The sequence below is a fragment of the Mesocricetus auratus genome, unplaced genomic scaffold, assembly GCF_017639785.1.
Source record: "Mesocricetus auratus isolate SY011 unplaced genomic scaffold, BCM_Maur_2.0 Super-Scaffold_100013, whole genome shotgun sequence".
NCBI classification, from domain to species: domain Eukaryota; kingdom Metazoa; phylum Chordata; class Mammalia; order Rodentia; family Cricetidae; genus Mesocricetus; species Mesocricetus auratus.
Window position 1 is genome coordinate 57,276,999 of NW_024429196.1, and position 20,325 is coordinate 57,297,323.

General features: G+C 40.5%; 1 protein-coding gene across 4 annotated transcripts in view; it reads left to right on the forward strand.

The window, feature by feature from the left end:
• Fars2 (phenylalanyl-tRNA synthetase 2, mitochondrial) overlaps positions 1-20,325 on the forward strand; it is a 402,667-nt gene that overhangs the window by 220,362 nt on the left and 161,980 nt on the right. For all 4 annotated transcript variants that reach the window (XM_040755833.1, XM_040755835.1, XM_040755832.1 and 1 more), the window contains one exon: positions 2,833-2,993. In XM_040755833.1, the coding sequence (XP_040611767.1) occupies positions 2,833-2,993 (161 nt within the window). The remainder of the gene's footprint in view (positions 1-2,832; positions 2,994-20,325) is intronic.

Genomic DNA, 20,325 nt, shown 5'->3' on the forward strand with positions numbered 1-20,325 from the left:
CTTAATAATTTAATGAACCATGATAGAGTGCTGAGTATATTTCATATATAAGTCTAGATGGGACCAAAACAAAGTGTTTTAAAGATGAAATTTATTACAGCTCAACAAACCTTCCATGATGATTGGATGTCACAACATAAGCAAACTTTTATATTTTTTAAAAACACGCCCAGCGGTGGTGGCGCACACCTTTAATCCCAGCACTCGGGAGGCAGAGGCAGGCTGATCTCTGTGAGTTCGAGGCCAGGCTGGACCAACAGCCTCCAAAACAATACAGAGAAACCCTGTCTCATAAAACCAAAATAAAATAAAATAAAATAAAATAAAAACACAGTGTGTGTGAGGGGGAGCGAGAGAGAGAGAGAGAGAGAGAGAGAGAGAGAGAGAGAGAGAGAGAGAGAGAGAGAGAGAGAGAGAGAGAGAGGGGTTGAGAGACAGATTGAGATTACAGATGTCTCTGGAGGCTGGAGATGTCAGCTTCCCCTAATGTTGGAGTTAAGGGTGTTGTGAGTTGCCTGATGTGGAAGCTGGAAATCAAAAGTGCAGTCCTTCTACAAGATCAGTCTATGCTGTTAACTACTCTCAAGCCCCTTGCCTAAGCCTTTTGGCCAGAACAATGATGAGAATAATCTTGCTGTGATAGGCATTGATAAAATGCTTATCTGTAGTTCACAAGGCCACTTCTCAGCACACCAAGTTGTTGGGGTAATTTGGTCCTTAGGTTTATAGGAATGAGGTTTCTATTTCCTCTTGCAGATCCTTGAGGCTTTCCAAGACCATATATATAGCTGCTCATAGCCAACAAAGTCCACTATCTCTCGTCTGTGAAAATGGAGTCTTAGAAATCTCACTCTTTATGGGTCCTCATCACATTCAGGGAGGGCTTTCTCTAGGACATGTGCATGGAGTTGAGGGTCTTGGGGTCACCTCTGACTGCCATGGAACTCTGTTCATCATTGGTGTTCAGTTATAATAGTGTTCCTTTCATGAGTTCTTTATAAAAGCTTTTCTAGCTGTGTGAAGTTTTCCCATGTCTTCCTCTGCATTTTGTATTTCTTATTCTGCCTCATCTATGTGAAATACAGCCTTAAAATTCATGGCCGTGTCATAATCTTAACAGGACACATTACCTTAGGAATAAATGCTTTGGGATACACATTGCCTGCTCTCCCTACATTCTTGAGATAGGTCATGAAGGATTAAAAAAAAATTAAGGTGAAGTTTTTATTGAATATTTTTATATAATATATCCTAGTTATAGTTTCCCTGACCACTCTTCCTCCCAGTTCCTCCCCACCTTCCCTCTTACCCAAATCTACTCCCTTTGTGTCTCTCTTTAGAAAACAAACAGACTCCTAAGGAATTATAATATGATATGATGATGATAATGATAAAACAAAAGCAAACACATCCTAATAGTACAAAATAAGCAAACAGGAAGAGAGCCCAAGAAAAGGCACAAGAAACAAATACAGATTCAGAGGCCTGCTCTTTTATACACTTAGGACTGCCATAAACACAACACCAGAAGCCATAATATATATATGCACTCCATCTCTGTGGTGAGAGGGGAAAGAGGGAAGGGCAGGGAGGCCTGGAGGAGAGAATTAATGGGGAAAAAAGCTTTGGTATAGCATTAAGAGACAAGGAACTTACAAAGATGCCGTTGAGTTAAATTTTTGTGCCACCCACTGCTTGGCATGCAGTCTACCCTTAAAAGTAGTTTGTTTCCCCCTCAAAACTCCCTTGGAGAAAACTAAATTTTCATTTGTAAGTGGTTATCAATTGGTGATGATAGTTTCTGTATTAGGGATGTGGGGCATGTGCCCTATTCTTAAAGGCCTGATACTGTTTTCTAAATGTCAGCCATGTGCTTTGTCACATTGTGAAGACTTTTATCTGTATGGCAAGCCACTTGTCTTCCATTCTCTTAAGTAGTCTGCATATAGGGCTCTAATGTTTGAATTAGAGCAAACCCAGATTACAGAAAATCCTAGTTCACAAGCAGGAGCCCAGGCTTGAACTTGAAGCTGGGGCAATGATTCAGTAGGTAACATACTTGCTATTCCATCATGAAGACCTGACTTTGGATTCCCCACACCCAAATAAAAAGCCAGGCATGACAGTGAATGCTTGTCATCCCAGTGCTGGGAAGATGAAAACAGGAGGATCTCTGGGGCTTGCTGATAAGACAGTCTCACTGAATCAGCGAGTTTCAGGTTTATTAAGAGATCCTATCTCCAAAATAAGGTATAGATGCTGCCAATGGTAGGAACACTTTTTACTCTTGCAGAGGACCCAGGTTCAGTTCCGAGCACCCATCTGGCAGCTCACAAACATCTGGAGCTCCAGTTCCAGAGGCTCCAATGCTCTCTTTCGGCCTCTGTGAGCACTAGGAGCATGTGGTGCAGAGAGGTACATGCAGGTAAAATAGCCAGTCACATAAAATAAAAATAAATAACATTTTAAAAAGAAAGTACCTGTTGTTGACCTCTGGCCTCCACACAATCACATGCACAAATGCACCCAAATGTGCACACACATACACAGAGGAGGAGGAAGGGAGGAGACACGTGCATAACCAAACTTCCCTGTTGACTTTATTGAAAAGTTAAAGATGCGCTCCAGCTGGTACGATTCCAGAGAGCTTCCAGGGAGCTGTAAGTGTGGACATGAAGGAAAAGATAAGGTTGAACATTGTCTTAGATCAGTCCCTAGAACTCTTCAGCTCTGCCACTCAGAGGCATTGTCAGTCTTGATCAGAGTGCACCAGGCATCTTTGTGGTCTTGATGTTTTCCTAAATAGACATTTTGCTTTGTTCCTAATCACAGCTGGTGCTCATGATCGAATTGGCTGGGCTTTTGGCCTGGGGTTAGAAAGACTGGCTATGATCCTTTATGATATCCCTGACATCCGTCTCTTCTGGAGTGAGGACGAGCGCTTCCTGAAGCAGTTCCACCTGTCAGACATCAATCAGAGGGTCAAGTTTCAGGTAGGATGATTATAAGAATTAGGATAATGTTGTTAAAAATGGTCCTCAAAACATAGGAGCATCTTTTACTTGAAAACTGTTCAATTTTTAAATAATATTTTAAAAATCTGGGTGACAATCTTGACTGTCCACTTTATGGGTTTTAAAGTCATCATAGAAAGAAATCTGTGAGCATTTCTTTAAGTTGTAGTGATTTGAGTAGTTATGGCCCCGATACCTATGTTTAAGTGCTTGCCCCATAGGGAGCGACACTAATAGGCCTTGTTGAAGGAAATGTGTTATTGTGGAGCCAGGCTTTGAAGTCTCATATGCTCAAACCACACCCAATGACACAGTTGCTTCTGCTGCCTGAGGTTTAAGAAGTTGAACTCTCAGCTCCTTCTCCAACACTAAGTCTGTCTTCATGCTGCCATGAAGATAATGAACCTCTGAAACTCTAAGCCAGCCTGAATTAAATGTTTTCCTTTATAAGAGTTTCTGAGATTATAGTGTATCTTCACAGCAATAGACCAGGCTGTCCTGTAAGTTCCAGATAGCAATGTGCTTCTCCCTTCCAAATGGTGAGATTCAAAGTTTGCACCACTATGCCCAGCCTGTCCAGACCTTTCTTAGTTGCCTCTGTAAATTGGTACATGAACACATTGGCAAATCCAGGGTTCCAGATGTCATTAGGGAGCATATTTTACCTGCAACTCTCTCCTTTTAACATAATATGCTTGCCATCAACTCTGCTAATTTTGCTATTGGCACTTTTTTACTGTTTTCATAGAGTTGTCATGTTTCTCTCCAGAAAAGGGAGCTAAGAGCCTCTTGTCACAGAAGCAGCTGTCTGTAATCCCAGATGAGAGGAGTATTCTCGCCCAGGCAAGGGGAGGAGAAATGTTGAGAAAAGCCTTCTGCAGCTGTCATTTTATGGCTTGTGACTTCTCTGGCCAGGAACTTCCAGAATCTTGTTGTATGGAGACAGAGATTTGTCTTCTTTATCTTCTCTTAGGCCCTCCTAACTCATAGTCCAAGCTCTCTTGGCCTCAGTAGTCACATCCTCTGCAGTCTCTGTGGTCTTGTAAATCAGCTCCAAAATGTGAAGGTGCTCTGGCTTCTAGTGCACACTTCAATTTAGAGCACCCTAAGGTCTTATCTAGGAGACCCTTGTAATACCTTGAGAGCCATTTCTTAGACCTAGTAAGTAGAAAACTTGAGTTATGTCATTTTATTTTTGATCTTCGACTTGCATATTTTGATCAAAGACTTTGCCTATGACAGCTCTCTTTAGCCCACTCAGATAATGCTTGAGGTACATGGACAAGCAATGTGGTTGCTTTGTCCTGCAAGTGTCCTCTTGCTCTGCAAAAGAGCTCTCTGCCTGCTGCATGTGCCCTTGTGGGATGTTTCTCTGACTCCCTTGAAGTCACGCTTTCATGGTAAATCACCTCATGGTAAATTGTGTCCTTCACAATTTTTGAAACAATCTACAACTGTTAGTTCATTATTTAGCAATACAGAGTATTAATACATCATGCATTTTATTTACATACATTGCTTTAATGTCATTAATTGCATATCTGCCCATAGTAATTGACCAGTCATTTAGCAATAGTAACTATTTCTTGTTCTGCCAGATGAGGTTACCTTCTTGCATACTATGCTATTCTTAAACCGGGGTGATGCTCTTAGCCTTCTCAACAACCCTCTGAATTGAATACTGATAACTCCCCCAATGTATACATGAGGAAATGGACCCATTTCAGTATCAGCCTTAGCATAGTGTATTGTCAATCAGGACAACAGGGAGCTATTTTTTTAAACTTAATTGACTTAAAATTCATAGAGGATAATTCATAGCCAAAGCATATGGCATATTAACCTCCTTTTTTAATCTAATCACAGCTAACCACATACATTAATGATTCTCAAACTTGATGTACAGATGAGTCACCCATAGACCCTGTTAAACCTGGATCCAGATTCATTGCTTCTGTGTGTGAACGGAGAATGAGCATTTGCTTACTACCTGCCTGTTGTTGCTAGTGCCACAAGTCCACAAGCCACACTCTCTGGGTGGCAGCAGGGGCCTTATCTATTCAATCAGGCCAGAACCTCTGACCAGAGTCTGAGACTTCCTCCTCTGGTGCACTCTTCTTGTGAATTTTGCATAACTCTTTCATAAGCAGATCTATAAAATTTTTTCTTGCCGTAATATTTTTAAGTTCTTAAGAATTGTTACTTTTATGCTCTAAATTTTTGATGAGCTACATAAGATTCCTCCTTCCCTCTGTCCTTGTGTCTCTCCTCCCTCTTTATTGGTATTTGTATCCCTCTTTATTTTTATGCTTAAAGAGACTATAAGTTAGCATTTAAATCAGAATAAGTATCAACTAGAAATGATAAAATAATAATTTTAAAGAAGAAATGAAATAGACAAAGAATTTGGTATTCAGGCATCATAAAGTGGCAGCTGTATAGGTATCTTTTATCAATCAGTCTTGCTGGGAGTCAACTATCCTAGTCCCCCAGGGAAACTTGTCTGTGCCTTCCAGGAGTAGCAATCATCAGCAGTGGGGTCTGTGTTATCTGAGGACTGGAGCTTTCTTAAGGGAGTATTGTGTGCTGGTTCTTTCCCCTTATTTATCTAGAATGCTGAGTAGGCATGATTCAATACATAATTGTGTGATTATCATATATTATGTGTGTATGTGTGTGTGAGAGAGAAACAGAGAGAAGGGGGGGGAGGGACACAAATACTTGCTTCACTCTTTGGTAGAGTCCAGAGGACAACTTTTGAGAGTTGCTTCTTTCTTCCCATTGTGGGTTGTTCTTGGGTTCCAACTCAGGTTGTCAGGTTTGGCTTGTAATTAATTTTACCTACTGAACCATCTTACCGAGTCCTGTACATAATCATATTAAAACCTTGTAACACTTGGCACTTGTAGAATGTTGTATGCAAACCATGAATTAATACTTTGCCTATTTACAGTTTTGTTGCACTCCAGTGGATTAGGTTGATTTTATGAATATAATTTGTAGGCATAAATGTGATGCTTGGTGTCATCAAAAAACATAACCATAGTAACTCTACTACTCAGTGATAGCCAGAATTTTTAAGCCAAGCTTGAATCCACACGGCTGTTTATAGTTTGTAAACTCTGTTTTTACTTTTAACTAGTACTAGTAGACATGGAGACAGTAAGGTGAAATTCTTAGTTCCCAACTCCAAGAAGTTTCTGATTTAGAGGAAGAAGCAGATTTACTAAGATACATAAGATAACAGAGAGCATAGGCGATTGCAGTTAGGGTAATACTGACCAGTGAATGTGGAAGTCATACTTTCCTTTTTCCTTTCTTTTATCCTTTTCTGCTAGTTGATTCTCTGAATTCTTTCATGTCTCAGGGCTCTCACCTGATTATGTATTAATCTCCTGGCTTGAAAGAGCTTCTAGATATGGTGTTGCTGTAATTATCATAAGTGGTATCTAATAGATACCTAATGTAGGATTCCACAGTATTTCCTCATTCTAGTTCACATAAATCCCTTTGTGAGAATCACAGAAGTCTCAATATGTTGTAATGACACCTTTTTTTAACTGATACCATATGCATTTTTCTTTCCAACTCAGTCAAAATTAAGCATTTTCTTTTGCTGGAAAAGAGATGGCTCATCCAACAAGAAGGGGCCACAGGAATGTATGGGACGATGGGAAAGCAAAGGGCTTTGTGCAAGTTTGGTAAGCATAATTGCCCTGCAGATGGTGCACAATGCAGCAGGAAGATGACACATTTAGAAACCAGTTTTTCTTATTGTTGTTGCTAGGTTTTTTATTTTTAATTTAAAATATGATTGTATCATTTTCCCTCTTCCCTTTCCTCACTCTAACCCCTTTCCAATTCATAGCCTCTTTTTCTTATATATAAGATAGATATAGATATACACATATGTATGTATGTATCTGCTTTAAGATCTATGACCTCACTGGCTCTGAACCTGCCCAGCCACCTTTCTTCACTATACCTTGTCCCTTGTCCATCTGTGCCAGCATACCCTGTGCTCCAGCCCAACCTGATGAGTTTTCCCTCTTCTCCCTAAGCCTCCAGTGTGTTCTCATCCTCAGATGGCATCCAGATGCTACATCCAGAACTTGTACCCTAGAATTCCTGACCTCCAGGCTTCGGCCAGGACACACATTCTGTTTCCACCCAGACCCTTTTGTTCATCAGATTTATTTCCTTTTATATGTATGAGGTTTCTGCCTGGAAGCATCTGTTCTCAGAGTCCAGAAGAGGGGCTTATGAATGGAATTAGAATTACAGATGATTGGTTATAAGTTGCCATATATGTGCTAGGAATTGAACGTGGGCCCTCTACAAGAGTAACAGATACTTTAGCTGCTGAGTCATCTCTCCAACCTCACATTTTGGGAACCATTATTGAGTTGTGTATAAATCCTTTCGAAGAGACTCTCACTCATTGTGTTTAATACACACTATTACTCATGTGTTCACCAGCATCATATTGTATCCCGACCACCACTGTTAGAATACAGGCTCTTCTGAGGGCCACAACTTAGTCCTTGTGACTTTTGGTCCTTTATGCCCTCAGATACTCTCTCCAGCTTCCTTTGACAGCCTTGATTTTCCACAACCTGAGCTAGGTTGTTTCATTGTCCACAATCCATCTTATCCTGTCGTTTGAAGTTCTATGTTTTTATTGGAATCTATCCTCACAAATCTATGGTTTCTGACTGCTTTTGAACTGCAAAAATGAGCAGCTCTTGCTATGTTTTACGTTTGGAGAATTATAACCACTGCCTTTTTCTTTTAATTAAAGGACTTTAAAACACACACTTTCACGTGGACCTTCATGCGTACCCCACACACACTTCAGTATTATCTCCTATGATTGTTTTGCAAGTATGTGTGCTTGGTGATATTTACACATATGTGGTGTCCCACTTATATTCTGCGTGTGTATCTTTTTTACTGTTTTTACCCCTAGTGCCCTTTTTCCTGTTCACTCCCACTTTTGCTGATTCCCATGCTCTTCTCAGTTTGCCCTCTTACTTTCATCTTTGTTTGGGGTAAGGTGGGAACTTTCACTGTAATTGTTAAAGGGAGTGTGGGTGAGAAGTTATTTATATGAGCACCTGTAACTTACCAGTGACTACACCATTGAAGAAACATTTCCCCTAGTGACCATGAATTGCTTATAGTTCCTCAAGTAGGTGTGGGGCCTCCTGATCTTTTATAAGTTTTTAACTGAATATACAAATGCTTCTTGTGTTCTTGTGGGTAGACTACATGTTAAACATTAAAACTTGCCAAAATCCATAAAAGTAACTAATGGGCAATATATTTTAGGAATTGTGTGCCCGACTAGATAAACACTTTTATTTCTGTTGTTGAAAGAAAAGAAGTAATGACTTGCTGTGCAGAATCATCTAAATAGACACTAATAACTGATGGCAAGGTTTTAGAAAGAGATAATCAGAGTAGGCAGGAACTGACATCAATAAAGACAATGTGCCATCTAAGTGATGATGGGCAGGCCCATGTTTTTTTTCCAGATGTGAATTTGGGAAGAGACTGTTGCAAACAAGGAAGATCATAGTGATAGGAAAGCTTTTGGCTTCAACCAGGAGAAGATCCAATTGGAAATGGCATAGTTACAAACAGTGAAAATGACCCTGCACCAATGCCTGTCCTCCAGAACCCTGAGTGGGTTTTGCTTACAGTTGTTCCAGTCAAGCCTGAAAGATAGCAGCAGAAGCATCAATAGTTACACAATAGGAAAGAAAACACATGCTTTTCATTCTTTTTTTTTTTTTTTTTTTTTTGTATGAGGAAAAGCCTTCCAGGGGGCCTCCTCTGACTTCTCTCACATCTCATCTCAAGGTAGCTGACTGCCATGGTCTAGAAGCCCACCTGCTGTGCTCTAATATGTAGACTATGCTCTTGTCTGCAAGCTTAAACTTGCAAGACTGTACAATCAACATCATCAGCTGCATACAATTTGACTCCTAAAAGATGCAGCTTTGTACCTTCCCCATTGTAATAGATTGTCATTTATGAAATAAAATGATAGAGACTACTTAAAACTTAATTTTGCCTGAAATCGTTCTTTCTGACTAATGCATAAAGTCTGCCGTACTTTCCTCTTTGAATTCCAGTTAAATAGAAAGTTCCTTCTGTTCCTTCTGTCTAGAACTGACTGTTTTGTCTAGAGTTGTTTACTTTCAGAGAACAAATGGAAGATGATTATTGTGCTGTATGTGCCTATGGAGCATTGTTTTTTGTTTAAAGTAAAGGTCATCTTGGAGCCTTTGACTAGATTAACTGTATTAGCCCAAAGGACAAAGGTCTGAAATACTAACTTCAAGGTCACTCAGCGTAGGAATGTGATTCTCAGAGTTTTTTTTTTTTAATTTTATTTTCCAGTTTAAATTTAGATAAGAATCAAGGTTGCTTCACAAGTCAGTTCCAGGTCCCTCTCCCATTCCCTCCCTTCCTCCCGTGCCCCCCCCCCGTTATCCTCTCATTTCTCCAGGGAGGGTGAGGCCCTCCATGGGGGTGTCCATAGTGTGTCATTTCATATAGGGCAGGGCCTAGACCCTTTCCCAAGAGTTCTGGGTGAGGGTGCACCTCACATTGTTCTATTGGAGTCCAAAGTCCGTGTGTATACTTGGGATGGGTACTGATCTGCTGCCCAAGGCTCAATAGATTCCCTAGGCCTCTTCACTGACACCCAGATTCAGGGGGTCTTGATCAGTCCCATGCTGGCTTCCCAGGCTAATGCCTGGGATTCAAGAGTTAACCTTTGTCTGGTCAGCTGTTTCTGGGGGTTAAACCAGCCCAGTCTTAATCCCTTTGATCATCAGTCCTCCCTCTCTGTTACTGGCTTTCTTGAGTTCAGCTCAGTACTTAACCAAGGGAGTCTGCCTCTTCTTCGATCAGCCACTAAATAAAGTTTCTGTTTCCCAGACTCTCTGGCCATAGGATTGTAGGCTGGCACTCCCCAGATCTATGTCTAAAATCCATATATGAGAGAGTACATGCCATGTTTCTCTTTTTGTGACTGGGTTACCTCACTCAGGATGGTTTCTTCTAGTGTCATCCATTTGCCTGCAAATCTCAGGATTCCATTGCTTTTTTCTGCTGAATAGTACTCCATTGTGTAGATGTACCACATTTTCTCTATCCACTCTTCAGGTGCGGGACATCTAGGTTGCTTCCACGTTCTGGCTATTACAAATAAAGCTGCTATGAACATAGTGGAACAGACATCTTTGTTGTATGAATGGGCATCTTTTGGATATATGCCTAAGAGTGGAGTTGCTGGGTCTTGTGGTAGGTTTATTCCCATTTTTCTGAGGAATCTCTACACTGATTTCCAAAGTGGCTGAACCAGTTGGCACTCCCACCAGCAATGGAGGAGTGTCCCCCTTTCACCACATCCTCTCCAGCATAAATTGTCATTGGTGTTTTTGATTTTAGCCATTCTGACAGGGGTGAGATGGTATCTGAGAGTTGTTTTGATTTGCATTTCCCGGATGGCTAAGGATGTTGAGCACTTTCTCAGAGTTTTAAAGGAACTAAAAATGTTGATCAGTCAATTGCAGAAGAAATTTCAAAGTTCATATTAGGGAGCAACAAGGAGCAAATTAGATAAAGCAATTTACCTGTAAAAATAACTAGTAGTGAAGGTAAGTGTAGTTTAACATGTCTTTACTTCTTGGTTCATAAGAACAAACACATCTCCCCAAGGATGAGAGGTAACTTTAAATTCATCTGAGATGATGGGACTTAAAATATGTTCATGTTAAGACAGAGAAATGACAGTTACTTTGCAATTAAATTGTGACACAGCTTTTCAAACTATGTGTTTATGCTGACATTTTTATGTGTGATTTTGTGGTCTCAAAAATGGTTAGAGAAAACACTAGTTTATATAGTGGATGGCTTAATTATTTTTCCTTTCACTTGGCTAAGTAATGAATCAAATATTTCTCCCAGTGAGAGAGAAGAATTTATTTTCTCAAGGGTTCTCTGTGAGATGCATACTTTAGAATTCTAAGATGCAGTGCACTACCCAGGATAGTGAGTATGACGAAGTTGCCTTTGGGGAAGCCTGCATGGCAAGTTTGAGCCTCATCTTAACTGCTGTTTGAGAGTTAATTTTGTATTTCCTTCTATTCCTTTTTTAAAATTATGAAACATCTAAAATGAGTATTTATCAATTTGATTTGCTAAGCACAAAGTACACCTGTAAGTCTCCTTCTAGCAGTCCCTTTCAGTTTGTGCCATCTGTTCCTTTGAAAGAGAAAAATCATAAGAAATTTAGTCAGACCCCTTTGCCTTCCAAGTGACATTCCCTTCTGCTTTCCCCAACAGTGTCACCACTTGTTTCATCTCCATGCCTGTCATTCTTGTTATTATTGCACTCTATGTCTAAAACTGACTTGTAAGAATGCTTCAAAGTTTTAGTCATATGATGAATGCAGTTTAAAAGGAAAAATCCAGAGAAACTTGATGAGAATTTGAAAACCAGTTCTAAAATTGATTTGAAAATGTGTTGTGGGAACGCATTCCACCTATAGACTTGTAGTACCAGCCCTAGGGTGTGATCTTATCTGCTACATGAAAACTGATAAGCTGCAGGGGAAGGCTCTCTCAAGCTTGGCGTGGTCAGAGAACAAGCACTGAGGCTGCATGGTTGCTGCTATTGACCCCTAGGCAGAATGGCTGGATGAAGGTTGTGGGATCAGCAGTGGCATCCGCTTTGCTCTGTATCTGTGAGTTTGTCTTTTCATTGTACCCTTTAATACGTTGGTTATTATACTTTTGTGGGTTCTCACTTCAGCTGGCACCCAATGTGGGGCTCGAACCCTCAATACTGAGATTAAGTGTTATATGCTCTACCAACTAAGCTAGCCTGACTCTTGCTTTATATATGACTGGAGGAAATGTGGAACTCTATTAGAGTACTTAGGAGGACAGATCTCTGAACAACAACATATCTGCCCCCATAGTACCATGCTTAAGGCAACATGGGGCATGCAGGAAAGGAATAGTCTGTGTAGATATAGCCGGGCTAATTGGGTATCCCTATGGTAAAGAGGAGAAATGACCCTGTATTCCTCATTAGTTATAAATGAATTCTGGGGTGGGGTTTGGGAGTTGGGGATCTGATTACAAAAGGGAATTTATTAGCTTACAGCCTTTGAAAAGCTCATTTTACCATGAGTGGTTCTTTGATTCTTATTGAACTAAATTGAATTGAGGAGATTGAACTAAATGCACTATGGTAATGTAAAATTGAAGCTTAATTATATGTCTGATCTCGAAAGTTTGAAATGTTTATTTATTTAAAGTGGTTGCTGTGCAATATTTTGGTAAGTTGTTTATCAAATTAGGAGTATTTCCTTGTGTTTCTAGTTTACTGAGAACTTTGTTGTTATCATTAATGAGTATTAAAATATTTTAATACCCTCCATGTATTCTGAGGTAGTCTCATGCATTTGGGGCTTTATTCTCTTACAATAGTGATGGTGATTAGTTTTTTAATGCTAAACCAGTCTTCTATTCTTGAAAAACACAAATATGAGCTTGGTTATATTACCTTCCTTATGTAGTTGTGGATTTGATTTGCTAATATTTGTTTAGGATTTCTAAGTCTTTGTTCAAGTGTTACAGGCTTGTAGTTTTCCATCTGTTTCATTCCTCTCGGGGTCAGGTGTTAAGATTGTGCTTTCTTCATGAAGCTAGAGTGAAAGTATTTTCCTTTTGTAGTCTCTGAAAGTGTATTTTGTACATGATGGTATTTCTTAAACATCAAATTTACCAGTGAAATAATCTGTGGCTCAAGTTTTCTTTGTGGATGTTTTAAATTAGAAATTAAAATTTGTGGGTTTTTAGACTATCCAAATTTTAAGTTTTGTATTGGTTTTATTAATGTATATTCTTCCTTAGGAACTGTCCTTTGCATTTACATTTTCAGATATATTGCTATAAATTTGTTTATAATCTTTGATTATTCTTACATTAAAATCTTAATTAGTAATTAAGCATGTGTGCTGTTGCCATTTTTATATAACAAGTCTTCTTTTACATTTTTGCATCACTGTGGTTTTTGCTCCTCCTTCTCCTCCTTCTAGACTTGCTCATTCTCCACATCCTTCTTTTTTTTTCCTCCTCGTGCTCTTCTAGGCTGGGGACTAATCCCAGGGCCTTCCATGTACTGAACACATGGTCTGCCACTGAACTGTACTACCAGTTCTCGTGCACTCATCATCTTATGCTAATTTAACAGGGTATAAAATTGTTGAAGAACAGCCAGGCAGTGGTAGCACACATCTTTAATCCCATCACTTGGGAGGCAGAGACAGGCAGATTTCTGTGAATTCAAGGCCAGCCTGGTCCACAGAGTGAGCTCCAGGACAGACTCCAAAGCTACAGAGTAACCATGTCTTTAAAAAAAGTTTTTTTTGAAGAGTAGTCATTCTTCTTTAACATTTGGAAAATACTAATACTTCAGGCCCATGTTCTGGAGAGGTCTTAATCAGTTTTTTTTCTCTGTACATAGTATTATCTTTTGTTGAGTATAGCTCTATTATCATCATCCTATCTCTGGTGGTAGGTGGAAGATAGAGAATTGATTCCAGCGTCTTTTCTGATTGTACATCTGTTCATACACAGGTGTGACATTCTTTTCAGATCCAGTGCAACATGATGTTTGAATGTGCTATTAGAGGACTTGACCTGGGATTGGGAAGCCTTGATGGAAAGAGCCATTTGCTTTCTCATTGGCTTTTATTTTTATCTTGACTGCTCAGTAACTACTGTGTCATTGTTCCTTGTCTTGTATTTTCTAAGGTCCTTTTATGCTCTCTGATAATGGAGAGTGAAAAGGACTCCTCTTCACCATCTTGTCTGCCTGAAATTTCATTAACTCCTGACATCACTTTTGAGGTGATCTTGCCAACCTTACCACTACGGCCACCGCCGCCGCCTCCGCCGCCGCCACCACCACCACCACCCTCCTGAGTGTGGTAGGCTGGAGGCGGGGGGGGGGGGAGGTTGTTAGGAAGAGAATCAAATGGAAACCATGGCTGTCCCTGGTCCCCATCCTTCTGAAAAGGTCATACCAGATGACAAAAATCCTCAAAAATGTATTATATTTTAGATCATGAAGAGGCAAGAAGGAATGGTCTTATGACATGGGGTTAGGAGGGCCAGATCTTTTAACTATTACAACCATTTCCTCTAGAGCCATTTGTAAAGCACCATGTGAGCAAGACCCTCTCAGCGTGGCACTCTTTCTTTGTAGCTGCCTCTGTAGCTGCCAAAGGGTCATGCTGTGGCCCTGGGCTAATGACAACCTGATAAGGCTGAGCTTCTGCCTCTCTCCACTTCTCCCTATGCCTGACCCTGCTCTTCCATCTTTTTATCTCAGTTCTTCTCACTATGTTTTTTCTAGGTGACTCTGTGCCTGTCACCATCTTAATATGTGATTCTGATTCAAGTTAGGTTGTCAGCACAGCAAGGAAGAAATGGTCTCGGGCTGCATGGAATCCACAAAGGAAGTCATTTCCCTGTTGTTTATTGAGGCTGTAGTTGATGTATGTGAAATCTGACAGGATTTTTCCCAAGCACAAGAACATGATGAATTATTCATTCCCAAAACATTTCTGAACATCTACTCGTATGTCAGGCACTGTGCTCCACATTGAGGATACAGAGAAGTCCCTGCCCTCTGATAGCTCATGGTGGTAGTGGACAGCAGCATATGTAGGGCTTTGATAGAGCAGGGTGGCTTCCTAGAGAATCTATCCACAGCAGGAGGGGGCAGGTCTATAATGAGAAAAAAGAAGCATGACAGCAGCCTGGTGGCAGGATGCAGCCCAGTTTAGGGTGTTTTCGGGGGGGGGGGGGTGTTCTGAAGTAGGGTGGGAAATGTGGGCCAAGAAAACTGTGGGATGAAGCCTGTAGTTGCATTTTGTCTAGAAGTGTTCCATTTCCCGATCAGATTCCCACATTAGTTGCCAGTGTTAAATAGAAAGAAGTGTGGGTGGGAGTCCATGTTAAGACCAACCATAGGAAAGATGTGAGACCAAGTAGGAGTTGAAAGAGATGGAAAGGCAGTTCTGGGCTTAAAAGATTTTCCAAAGACTACACTGAAGGGCCATAGGGTGTGGGCATGACTTAAAACAGTTTTCAATATTTCTTTAGCATCTTTAGCATTACCATGACATTGACATTGTCTGGAGGTAATTCCATCCCTGTTGTTCCATGATTCAGATTCCTAGTTTTGTGTAGGTGGTTTGTTTTTCCTCCTTGTTACCCAATTTTCCAATTAGCACCTTATTAACTCTGCACCTGCTACACAGAACTCATATTTTTCCATTTAACCTTTTTCATTTAAAAATAAAAGAGGGAATAGAAACCATATTCTTGTTATTCAACTTCAAACCATGGTGCCCCTGGTGGTATACCCTCCACATCTTAGGAGATGCTGGTTGCTCAACACATTTTAGAACAACTACAGGAAAGATCCTTGTAGGTTGGAGCAGAGGCAGCACCTGCAGGCATTAGCAGCTCCAAACTACAGGAGACCAGCTGCCCTTCCCATCATAGTCACCCCGTTTCTTTTCCAAGGAGGTACTGAATAACATTCATTATGTTACTACCACAAAATAATTTCCATTTATCTTCTCATCCTGGGATTAGCTTTATTTTGTACCAGAGAAGAAATAAACAGATTAACTGGCTATTCTATTTTCCTCTTTTTCACAAGGACATAGTAACTTTACACTAAAATGGATATTCATTTATTATACTTATTTTCACACACTGCATCTATTAAAGGCAAATATACAACAATTACTATGTAAATTGAACTTCAACGAATGAGGTAGAACCTCAAATGTTATTCATTGACTAATTAGTTTTATTGTAATTGGAGGGGAACCTGTAGAAATGTGTAAACCTGTAGTGGGGACCTGCATGTGTTCAGGCAGATGTTGAGTTTATTTTATTTTCACTATTTCATGCCTCCTGTGTGACTTAGAGGCATGATATTTTATATTTCATGTCTGCTGGCCTTGTTAGGAATCTTCTGTATCAACCCAAAGTTAAATCTTTTTTCCTATTTGGATCTTTTGTTCCATGTTGAACATGATTCAAACTAGTAATGCAGAGCTAATTAACCCCTTTACAAATGGCTCTTTTCTATTTCAATGTTAAGGTGTGCTTAGCAACTTCCTGGCACTACTTCTTCATCATTAGTAATTTCATCTCCTCAATGGAGGTGGGGCTGAGACTAAGGGTAGTAGATACTAATACCTCCATTTTCCTCTCCCTTTCTGAGTTTCTCTTATAATTTTCTGTCCACCCTTGGTCCTCTGTCAGAGCCTTTGGTGATGGAATCTGGGAGTTTGCTTCCTCACAAACTCTGAGGTTCTTCCTGCATCAGAGTTGGAAGCCCCAAATCAGACTGCCATAGTAATCACCTATTTCCCATGAGTCTGGATCTTCCCATTCCTACTATTCCATGTGATACTGCTGCTGTTGCTCCTGTCCTGTTTTCACCTTTTCAACAATCACCATTACTTAGACTGCCTTACCATTTTATCTAGCCTGTTTGCCCAGTAGTTATTCCTTCCTATCCAGTTTCTCTTGTTAGTGCTTCCCTTATACCTACTCTCATTTTTTAGCAGCGTGCCTTAATTGCACAGAATAGTGGGCCTCACTGTCATGTCCTCATACATGAACATACTGTACTTAGGTCATATCCATCCCTATTCCCTGCTACCACCAATGCCCTTTCTGTTCCAGAATATGCCCCCCTATACTTTCATGTCTCTTTTTGTCTAGATTACACATGTGAGAAAGCATGTGTTGTGCCTCCGTTTTGACAATTCTAGACTTAGGTTTGTTGAAGGGAATGGTTTACTGATTCATCGAGTCAGCATTTTTCAGCTTAGTGGCAGGTGTGACTCTCACTGTGTGCTCAACTGTCTTCTATGTCCGTGTACATGTCTCTGTTATTCCTAGACATGCTGTACTTTCTGGTGTCACTGGAAATTCTTTGTATTTTGACAGGAATGTTCATTATGAAATGATGAACACTCATGCTCTGTACTTTTCTCTATATATAGCTTTATATCCTCTTAGAAAAGCAAAAGATTGAAAATTGAATTCCAAAGGAATTAGAGATATAGAAATAATGGTAGTGCAAGACATTAATTCCAGCACTCCTGAGGCAGAGGCAGATGCAATGCTGGCCTGATCTATCTAGTGAATTCCAGGCCAGCCAGGACTTATAGTGAGACCTGCCTCAAAAATACATACATACATACATACATACATACATACATACATACAATAATAGGAAGGGCAAAAATAAGCCCTTGTTAGGTTAGAATCAGGGAAATTAATATGGATCTGTGGATTGTTTGGTTGGTTTATTTAGGGGTGTGTGTGTGTGTGTGTGTGTGTGTGTGTGTGTGTGTGTGTGTGCGCGCGCGCGCGCACATGCACATTTGTGTACATTGCTGGGGATTGATCCTAAGGTTTGTATATGATTGCCAACTGCTCTACCACTAAGGTGTATCCCCACACTCACGCCCCTGTGTTTTTTATTTAATTAAATTTTGTTTTATTTTATGTGTAAGGGTGGTGTGCCTGCATATGTATGTGTGTACCACGTCTATACAGTACCCTAGTAGGTATCAGATCTCCTAAAACTAGAGTGACAGTTCTGAGCTGCTATGTTGGTGCTGAGAACCTCTGCAAGAGGTCCTTGCAAGGGCACCAAGTTCTCTTAACCACTGAGCCATCTCTCTAACATCCTTCCTCATACCTAGTTTTTGATACAAGGTCTTGCTAGATTGCCTAGGCAGACCTTGAGAATATATTTGTTTAAACATAGTGTTTGTGCATGTGTGTTTGTTAGCTCATAGAGCAACCCTGATAACCTCAGTTTCTAAATACTGTTTTCCATTAAGAAGAGGAAGGACTCAATCACTCAAAAGACTTAATCTAAGAGGAGGGGAGGAAAAACAGAAGGTGATGAACCTGGAATATTATGCTGAACTTAATGTGAGTCTGATATTTTCCTGTTTCTCCTTTCACGGTAGATATCTATAAAGTTTAATGATCTTTCACTATACAGTGTTCCTGAAACTGCAGAGGAGTAAGAACATCCTTCCCTCAATCAACATGGACCCCAAAAGTATTGCTTGTCAACAAGAAGTAGTAGTTTGAGCCTAAAACTAATTTGGTTTCCATTGACTTTAGGTGGTGGTTCCTGAAGTTCTATAGCCATTTCATTCCATTTGAGTAAGAATGAGTGGTAGTTGTGTCATGGGGAACCTTCCTCAGTAGCTCTTCCTTAACACCTGTTGAGCATTAGTGTCCCACAAGGAGTTTTCCATGAGGACACTAGGCCTTGATCCCTCACATACCATGACATATCTGGAATGACACTTCCTGGGCTATAATCAGTCTAGTGAGGGGACTCTGGGCTGTGTTGAGGCTGAACTCAGCCTAAACTGTCTTCATAGCCCCAAACTGCATGTTCCTCTTTGTACAAAGAGCTGTAAAGAGGCTTCAGCATGTTGGGGGAAGCAACAGTAAGGTTGACAGTGAGTTGTGAGCTCTGGAGCAAACCATCTGAATTCAAGTCCCAAGTCACTGCTGTAGTCTTAGTTTTTTCACGTGTAAAAGCTGAAAAATATTAATTCCTCCTAGTTAGAGCAAGTTGTTAAGGGGATTAAGGGGATCAAATACAATACAAATCCTTAGCACAGTGCCAACATATAAAAAGTCTTAGGTAAATCTCAAATATAGCTGTAAATGTCTGTGCTAGTATAACAAATAAATACCTGGCACATACTTAAATGGGGATGTTAGAGGTTGGCACATAAACTCTCCTGCTGTTCAATAGCAAGCACTACTACGTAAATTTAAAGGTAACAGTCAATGAATGGAAATAGTGTTTTGCCACCTTTTTTCACAATAAAAATTTTGCCCACCGTCTTGTCTTTGTATACCTCCTCTCTTGCGTTAGTGGAACATAATTCTTTTTTCCCAACTAATATTTTCCTTTTGCCACTAAGGTACTGTCTACTAAATATGAAATTTTGCACCTGGCTGTATGTGACTGACATCTTCTAATTAATCACTAATAGTTTCTAATTTTTTAAAAATATATAAGGTATTACCATGACAACACTGTCATTCATTGATTGATGATGTAAGACATATGCCTGCAAATCTGCTGCAACACAGTATAGCCTTTTAAAAACAGATTCTCACGATTACGATCAAGCACAAATCCTGGCCTATGTTATTCTACTTTTTCTTTTTTTATATTATTATTTTTATTTAACTTTTTACACATGTTATTCTCAGTTACCTGTCCCTCCCTCCTCCCTCAGCCTCCCAACCCTCTCAGCCCCCCCCCCACACCACTCCATACTCCCTCTGCTCCCCAGAGAGGGTAAGGGCTTCCATGAGGGATTTTCAGAGTCTGTCATATCATCCCAGGCATGGCCTAGGTCCAGGCTGAGAAAGCATCCCTTTATGTGAAATGGGCTCCCAGAGTCTATTAGTATGCCAGGAATAAATACTGATCTACTCTCCAAGGTCCCATAGATTGCTGAGGCCTCTTCTCTGACACCCAGGTTCGGGGTGAGGGTTTCTAGATCAGTGCCATGCTGGCCTCTCAGGCATCAATCTGGGATCCATGCTTTTCTCTTTGTTTAGGTCAGCTGCCTCTATGGGTTTCGCCAGCCTGGTCTTGATTCCTTTGCTCATCACTCTTCTTTGCAACTGGGTTCCAGGAGTTCAGTTCGGTTTTTAGCTGTGGGTGTCTGCCTCTGCTTCCGTCAGCCACTGGGTAAGGGTTCTAGGATGGCATATAAGGTAGTCATCAATCTCCTTATCATGGGAGGGAATTTAAGGTACCCTTAATGCCGGTTGGTGTCATTCTTGTAGATCTGTGAAGATCTCACTAGTGCCAGATCTCTCCTCCAACTTATAATGGCTTCCTCTATTATGGTATCTTTCATTCTTCTCTCCTCTCCTCTCTTCCTGCTCTCCTGTGTCCTCCTCTCCCCTCCTCTTCTCCCCCTCTCTTTCTCCCATCTCCCTCTCCCCTCCCCTTCCCCCTGCTCCCAATCCAATTAGGAGATCTCCTATAACCCTCTCTTATCTCTCTTAGGATCCTCCTTGCTTCCCAGACTCTCTGGCAGTGGGATTGTAGACTGGCAATCCCCTGCTCCATGTCTAAAATCCATATATGAGTGAGTACATACCATGTTTGTCTTTTTGTGACTGG